The 9,006-nt window shown below is 37.6% G+C and overlaps 1 protein-coding gene across 1 annotated transcript in view; it reads left to right on the top strand.

Annotated features, from left to right (window-relative positions):
- The window catches only part of TPO (thyroid peroxidase), a 74,017-nt gene that overhangs the window by 30,749 nt on the left and 34,262 nt on the right, over window positions 1-9,006 (top strand). The window contains exons 5-6 of the mRNA XM_009275629.1: window positions 4,988-5,117; window positions 7,777-7,983. Of these exons, the coding sequence (XP_009273904.1) occupies window positions 4,988-5,117; window positions 7,777-7,983 (337 nt within the window). The remainder of the gene's footprint in view (window positions 1-4,987; window positions 5,118-7,776; window positions 7,984-9,006) is intronic.

Below are 9,006 nucleotides of genomic sequence, written 5' to 3'. Positions count from 1 at the left end.
GGCGTGTATGACCTCAATCAGCTAACTTTGGCATCAACATGTCTCTAATGGAGGTGCCTCTGAAAGCTCCCAGAGGAAGAACCTCTTCATCTAAACTTTGTACACTAATTTTTTGTGGACAGGCTCTCCCTATGAAGGCTTCTAAAATTACGTAAAGAACTTTAAGGCGTGTATGACCTCAATCAGCTAACTTTGGCATCAACATGTCTCTAAATGAGGTGCCTCTGAAAGCTCCCAGAGGAAGAACCTCTTCATCTAAACTTTGGTACACTAATTTTTGTGGACAGGCTCTCCCTATGAAGGCTTCTAAAATTACGTAAAGAACTTTAAATTTTGGGAGGACTGATTCAGTAGATGCCTTTTTCTATATAAATTAAACAGACTGAATCCTAACCCAGCATTCATTTTTTATTGAATTGGACAAAATTATATTGAGCAGGAAAATATAATTACTTCATGAGGAACAATAAGAAAATCAAGTAGATTCTCATTTTTGTATTTTTCCACAACCTTAACATTTAGCAAGCATGCATCTAAAAATTCTGGGTGATATATTTATTTTTATATATCTATTTATATAAATATATGCTTATTGGCTATCTGAACGACTATTATTTACTACTATTATCTACTTGTTACCTGATATATGTGGCAATTGTTTCCTGCAAAACCCAACATAACAGATGCAACTGTATTTTCAGAATCCTCCAATGCAATGAGGGTGTAAAACTGAGAATGAGAGCCCTTTTGAGTACAAGGGTAAACAATATTTATACTCAGCAGCCTTTGGATACATAGGCAAAAGGTCACAAACTGAAAGGCAGACTGTAATGTTACAAGTGAAGGGCTACAGAGCTGTAAATGGAAGGCCATTAGCGTTGCACAGGTTAAGGCACTCCGCAGTAAAATTCTGCAGTTTTATAATTCAATCAGTCTGGTTTTAGGAGATGAATCTGTTTTGCTACATCACAAGTAATTTGCAAGGAACATGCCTGATAGGCTCTTTGTTGAAAGGACACAACCTGATATGCATCAATGTTATAAATCTATGTGGATATCCATAATTTCCCCCAGGCACTTGCACAGTTGCTTGCAATCTGAACTAACAGCTAGTATAATATTTGCACTGACAACTCCATCAGGGCTTGAACACATTGGCCAAGGTTCATGCAGCTGAACATAGGCACATGGCTGAAGCTCTTAATTTGCAGGCATGGCTGATGTAGTCTTTCTCTCCAGAGACGGAGAGAAACACACTCTGCTGTGAGTAAGGTAAAACATCTTTTTCTCTTCAGTGACTCTGGTAATACCAGGATATGTATAGGCATTTCAGTCTGGTTTCTAAAGCTGGGTAGAGTAAATATGGTCCATTGAGTCTGGTTAGTCTGTAGTCACTGTGTTCTACTTTGTATAGTTTTATGCTTGCACCAAATCAGTGTTTAAACCCATCACTCATATTTGGTGGTATTTTAGACTCTTTGCTCTAAACGTCTGTAAAAGGTGCAAGGCAGCAAAAAAACCAAAAACAAAGACTTTGAAACCAGCGAGTCAGATCTTAACTTAGTCTAAAACTCTGTGAGCCTCTTGAAATACCTTAAACTTTACTGAAATACATCAACTTAAAAGGACCATTATACTATAATGTAAACAACATATTCTATGATGTAAGCCAGCTTCAAAGACTTCAAACATTAAACGAAGTACCAGTCTGTACTTTTCCTTGCTTTACAGCTGCCACTTTCAGGCAGAAAATATATCAAGACTTATGTTGTATTTGTAATTTTAGTCACTCAGTAGGAATGTGCAGCTGTGCTGTAGGTCAGTAAATGCTGCATTTCATAGGTGAAATTTAAAAACAAAATTCATAGTGGAATTAATTGTTTACATATAAGAAAAATCTATTGAAAGCTATTTAAAAGTGAGCATGGAATTTCTTTACGGCTGTTTTACTTAATCAGATCACATATTTGGGACAAATCAGATAGATTACAAAGTATTTATTCCACAGCACTGACATTACCTTGTTTTAGTGTGAACTTCCTAGAACAAAGGCATAACAGAATAGCATAAACATGGCCTTCTATGGAGAATATCAACATAACATCAGACATTCCCAGCAGTGTCACTATCCACATTTACTAGTAGCAGATATCCACAGATTTTACTTTTCTTTCTGCCTGAAGGCATATCTGTGGATAATAAGCAAAATAAATTTACAACATTATTTTTTAATGAAGAATAAGGGAGACAAGGCATGTCCAAATAGCTATTTTTTTCCCATTTTTTATCCCAGCTAAATAGCATTGATCTGTGTAGTTTTTAGTGTTTAGTGCAATGAGAGGAATTCGAAGGTGAAGGAATTACAGGTACTAAAAGAATGGAATCTCACAGTGCAATTAACCTCACCTAATCCTAGCTTTCTGAGGTAGTTATATGTCTGCTGCAAGGCTGCAGCTTTGGCTGTTCCTAATAGTGAGAGATAGGAGGGATGACAGGATGGCACCCAGGAATTGTCTGTCTCTCTGGCTTGATGGACAGGTGTTTAGGTGACTAGATTACATTTTGTATGCCTAATATTTGGGCAGCTAGGAGGAATTTTATCTGCAGCATTTCTACTTCATTGCTGTGTCATTAACCATTTCATCAGGTAAGGACCTGATGCTTTGTCTGAAGCTCTAATACCGTCAGAGTTAGGGGTATGAATATGGCTCACCTAGTGGAAAGAATGAGCAGTCCTGACTGAATCCATTGACTATAAGAAGGAACTGAGATGTTTCCTTAATGATAGCTGCTTCACTTCAATACAAGCTAACTGTTCAGTTTAGTGGCAGGCTTATCTTTCAGAAATTTTCCATGTTTGCCAGAAGTTATGTCCATGGCAGCTCAGAGCAATGTAAAACATGACAAAATCCAATTATTAAATTGCCATATGGCATTCGTTCTTTCTACCTGAAACTAGGCAGGGCATTAAAATGACATTCAAAAGACATAAATCTGGATAGTGAACTGCATCTTAAAACTCCAGGTTCCTCCTAAGAGAGCCAAAACAAAATCCAAACTGTGATTCCAATATTTCACAAGTGAGTGAAAAGTCCCACTTCCCATAAACAGAATGTGTAGTCATCAAATTTGACTACTCTATAAAGCTGTATGGTACCAAAATGTCATTATTTCTGCTGTCCTGGATAAAAACCTTTTTAACTCAAGCAAGATTCCAAAACATTAACATGTTTAATGTAATAATAAAAAGGCATGTGAGAAGGGTTTTACCAAAGTAACATTCCAGTGATCTGCTCAAATATAAAAGCAATCAGTAGAAAAATCACTGGTTAAGCAGTTAAATTAACATTTCATTATTTTTAATTGAGTGAAATAGCACTACACTATGTGCAGTATTTTATGCAATTTCAATAAAGGCAAATCAACTGTAACTAATTTGAATGCTTTATTAAAGCATACTTCAACCTTCAAGTGTGAATTATTGTAGATAATTAAGTGTATTACTGTACCATATAGCTTGGCAAATTGAGCCACTTCAGTGTGCCAGAGATCAATGAAGTATTAATAAAATAATTGTTCCCTCTTTAGCGTCCCAACAGACATATAAATGTATGTTTTACACCGTGTAGCAGTGTGCCAGAGATCAATGAAGTATTAATAAAATAATTGTTCCCTCTTTAGCGTCCCAACAGACATATAAATGTATGTTTTAACACCGTGTAGTTCTACTAACTGTCTGGGAATATTTCTGGCTCTTTGTGGCTTACTTTACAATTTTGCTCAACTGGGTACATTGCAAAAATTTTATTTCTTCTTTTTAATGTCTATATATATTTAACAATTATGAAATATATTGAACAGTCCATGTTAAAAAAACAACCAAATAAAAAAAACCCTAAAATAGTCTCTTAGGAAAAATGCATCAGAAATGTTCATGATAGAAGGAAAATTAATTGGGTCAAGCCCAAGACTCACTGACTGTACTAATAAATAAAAATCACCAGGAATCATTTCCTGGCCCTCAAATCAAGTATGATCTGACTCTTGCCACCCTTTCACTCTTAGATTTTTGTCTAAACTTTTTTTACTCCCCTTCCCTCTTCTAAGCAGGCTGGCTGCAGGATGGCAAACTGGCAGGCGCTAATCCCAAGGTGTGCCCAGCCAGGTGTCATTCAGAGAAATGCTAGCTGGCATGAGCCAAAACCACACTGCAGTTAGTGTTAGCAACTTAAAAGCATAGTTAAATGCATACCAGTGCTTGGGCTTGTGTATAGGCCCTCCTAAAGCTCTACCCAAGTAATTAGTATAGATGCAACCGGAGGGAGCGTTGCCACTGAATTCAGCAACTTCAGCCATCGTTCTCCTTTCCTCAGTCCTTCCTCCTTGGGTCTTGCTAAATGATTACTCCTGTATGACTAGTATCCATTTTTCTTTTAAGCTTTCTACACCTTTTTTCTAGGGCTTCTTTATATTTTTCTAAATCTTGATTTCCTAGCTATTGCTCTAAACAAACATCTTTTAAAAGATGCCAGCAAAGGCACTTGAGAGTATATCTGACTTTATGGGGAATGAGGACACTATCAGGAAATCACCACTGGGGCAAGTATTTCAAAGATGTCAAAAGGTAACCAACTTACATTATAGACATAAGTAAGATAGTAATATTTCATTTAATTTAATTTTTTTCTTTATTTGTCTTTCGAGTCAAACTGATGTTGGCATACATGAAGACCAGTATTTGATGCCTTTTCAAAGATCATTACATGAACATCTTATTGCAATGGAATATTGCTCTGTGGTTGATGATTATTTTATATTATTTTATATTTACATTATTTTATATTCAGATTATTTTATATTCAGAGTATAAATATATTATAAAACATATAAATATTTTTTATTCAGAATATATTCAGAGATGCAGGATTTTTTTGGTTTTGCTGCTGTTGTTGCTGTTTTTTTGGTTTTTGTTTTTTTCTTTTTCCAGGGAACATCCTCTATGGGGAGCATCCAACACAGCCTTGGCTAGGTGGCTTCCACCAGCCTATGATGATGGACTCAGCCAACCTCGAGGATGGGATCCCAGTGTCCGATACAATGGAGTCCAGCTACCCTTGGTTAGAAAGTGTGCCACGAGATCACTTGAAACACTTACACTGGGCTATAACCATACCTGCCACCACAGACCTCCATTTGCATCAGTAAATCAAATAGCAAAAGAAGCCATTGAGCTCAGTTAAGGAGGTGTTAGCTTTGCTAAAGCATAGGTTCAGTCAGCCAAATAGTGAGAGGTCCCCTGCACCTGGGCTGGGGTAAGCCCAAGGAGCAGTGCAGGGGGGCACTGACTGCCTGGGGGGCAGCTCTGCCGAAAAGGACAGTAGTGGAGAGCAGGCAGGGCATCAGCCAGCCAGGCGCAGGGCAGCCAGCAGACATGGGGTGATGATTGCTTAGCCTAGAGAAAAGGCAGTGCAGGGTGGATGTAATCACAGCCCTCCCATGCTGAAAAGGCCGTTATAGAGAAGAGGGAGGTCTTCACAAGGATGCACGCTGACACAGCAAGAGGCAATGGTCACAAGCTGCTCCAGGGGAAATTTTGTCTTGATACAAAAAAAAAAAATGTTGTGAGAAGAATTAAACGTCAAAATAGGCTGCCTAGACAACTGCTGGAATGTCCCTCATGGGAAATACCCAAGACCTGGCTTGATGGGGCTCTGAATAACCTAATCCCTGCTTTCAATAGAAAGCTGCACCATGTGGTCTCCAGAGTTTCCTTCCAGCCTACACTTTCCAGTGATTTTACAATTATTTGTTTCAATAATGGTGCCTTTATTCAGGGAAGGAGAAGGGGGAAAACAGGATTGGGTGTTAACTAAAATATAAAGCACATAAATGTGCTAGCATGTGTACGTATGTATGCATGTATACCGTTTCTCCTAGATTAGCGTGCCTTAACTGAACAAGTATTACTGCCAAATCATAACTTCATTCTTTAGATAGACCAAGTTGCTGCACTAAGAAGGCATTGCAATATTTATAGATTTTAGCAGCTCATATACTTAAAAAATAGCAGAGCTGCTTCAGAGGGAAGTTTGAACAAAAATATTTGCATAGAGGACTGGGTGAAAAATTCCCCCGGTGCAGTGTGCAATGATTTGGGCTGGATTTACTATTTCTGGTTTGTCATCATTGCTTTGAAACCTGACTTTTAATGGACTCAAAGTCTTGTTATTTTAACCACCGTATGTTTAATAAGGATGAGCAAGAGAATTTGGTGTTAATGTCACCTGCAACTCATGTTATTAATTAAGTAACATTGTCTCTAAGCCGCTGATGATGAAAACCTGATATTTACACAGGTAAATTTCCAGTAGATGGTACAAACTTCCTTTTTCTAGATTCATTAGGGTACATGCTTGTGAAGTAAAACACACTAAAACAAAACTACATGACTGCACCTAATCTGATCATATCTGACCATCAGCAAGGTTCTCTGCTTTATTTTGAAGTAAGATAGGAGAGAACTAGTGCCATAGAGGTTTTTCCTCATTTACATAATTAAGTCTTTTTTTGTACTTTTAGCTATCCAACTATATCCTTTAAAAAGCAACATGCAAATAACGTGAAGGTGAGAGATAAGTGTGAGGATTACTATGAAGCAATATTAGAAGACAGGGTAGCTGTGCAAGTTAACAGTGATAAGAAAATCTTACTAACTGCAAGAAAAAAAGTTTGTGCTTTGTGGCTACCAAAGCTATTAAAATACTGATATAAGGACTTGTATTCCTGATGAGCTCTACGTATCTCTGCTCTTGACTATTTCAATATAAAGCCTGATGTTACTAACAAGTCCCATGTTGCCTCTTGTCCTTACCAATTCTTTTTAACTGCACCTGCCTTATACATTCATTATATAGCCCTTATATTTATTACAGACTCTGTGACTCTATTCTATGTGCTGCCCTTTCAATTACTTGACTTCTAAGGCAGCTACTGTATGTGAGGGAATATTTTGCTGCATGAGGGAGAATCTGTGAATAATAATGATACCCTAATCATCACAAACTGACTGCTGACTTTGCTCTGATGGTTTTGCTTGGTTATTAGTATAGGCTGGACATATAGCATAGATGTCTCCATGTGTTCCCCCTCAGAGCATTTATATCTCTATGCAGCTTTCACAGAAGTGCCTCGGAAATAGGTTTTGGCTTCTCCCTGCCTGTGAAAATGAAGCAGAGCTTTCAGCTACCATGTATTTCCAACCTAGCTTGTCTCCTGGTCTGCATCAGCTGCTCCATTTATGTACGGAGCAGCCCAGAGCCTCTGTGTATCCACAGTGATTTGAGGTTGCCCAGCGAACAGAATCCATTTGTTAAAGGAGCAGAAAACAGAATAAATAGAAAGAAAACTTTTAGACCATCTAAAAGAAATGTGTGGTTTTCAAAATTCTCTGGAAAGGAACAGATCAAAGATACACTGCTTATTTGGCAAATATATATAAACACTCATCTGAAACATCTTTGAATCTGCTTGTGGCACTGGTATCTCAGCTCCTGAACAGAAATGAGTCTGTCAGAGGTTGGGTTTTCTGTTGTTGTTGCGGGGTTTTTTTTGGTTTTGTTTTTAAGAAAACCATAAAAAGTACTCTACAACATAAAGTATTCTAAAGGGGAAAAAAAAGTTAGCTTTTGTCACTGTTCCCCCTGCTTTTTAGTGTTTTATTGTTTTGTGAGACGTAAATATTACTTGGCACTCAAGGTAAACTAGTTCTCTTCCCAGGTTCATGAAGTGACAAAAAAAATTATTCACGCGTCTAATGAGGCTGTTACTGAAGACAACCTGTATTCTGATATTATTATGGTGTGGGGACAATACATAGACCATGACATTGCATTCACACCCCAGAGCACAAGCAGAACCACCTTTCTAACTGGAATGGAGTGCCAGATGACATGTGAAAAACAAAATCCATGTTTTCCAATAAAGGTAAGACTCTAAATTAATTTCTTTAAAAGAAATTCCAGGATCTAAACAGGTGAATAAAGTAAAGCACATTGGTGATACACATACACTGAAATAATTATAAAGCAAATTGATAGATCACCCAGAAATATTAGAGCAGACAGTGATAGAAAAATTGAAACCCAATGCAACTGTTAAATGAAACAAGTGGATATTTAAATTGTTTTGTAAAGACAACAAACTACAGCTAAGGTACTTAGTACAAATATCAAATTTTTCTACCTCTCAGGTTTATGTTGCAGAGAAACCTTACTAGCCCCACCCCCGCCAATGTTATTGTTCTCATGCTTCAAGGTTTTGAGTTCCACTGGGGAAAATAGGGAAGCAGTCATAAATAATTCTGTTTTTACAGTGCCAGCCAGATAAAGTGAAAGGATCTTAACTTTACTCAGTGAAAGCAAAGATATTTCCATCAGCTAATGCAAACTTTTGAAGAGAGCTATCTTTTCAACATATGTATAAAATGATCTTCAGGGAGTTGCTGAAACTTATATACATCACCTCTTTGCTTTGAGTAGGCTGAAAACATGAATTCAAAGCTTGTTAGAGGGTTAGAGTAAACATAAATTGGTATAAATATAGGATCTTGTATTCTTGTCTGATTAATTTAAAAGTATAGTCATTCTTTCACTCAAAAAAAATAAGTAGCAAAGTCAAACCAATTTTTTGTTTCTTAAAGTGCAGCCTGTTCATCTCATGTTACAGGAGAGCCCTATGCCCATTACAGCCCTTGGACTGATGCCCCCATCTCTATCCAGAGCAACCTAAATTATTTTCCTTAGGGTTGGAGCTTGATTACTGACCAGCTTCTCTATGCACCTGAAGCCAGTGTAGGGAATCATAGAATCATAGAATCATAGAGTCATAGAATAGTTTGGGTTGGAAGGGACCTCTAAAGGTCACCTAGTCCAACCCCCCTGCCGTGGGCAGGGACATCTTCAACTAGATCAGGTTGCTCAGAGCCCCGTCCAACCTGACCTTGAAGGT

Source organism: Aptenodytes forsteri, unplaced genomic scaffold, assembly GCF_000699145.1.
Source record: "Aptenodytes forsteri isolate BGI_AS27 unplaced genomic scaffold, ASM69914v1 Scaffold94, whole genome shotgun sequence".
Taxonomy (NCBI): domain Eukaryota; kingdom Metazoa; phylum Chordata; class Aves; order Sphenisciformes; family Spheniscidae; genus Aptenodytes; species Aptenodytes forsteri.
Note: the sequence above shows the minus strand (reverse complement) of the source record. Positions and strands in the feature narration are given on the sequence as shown.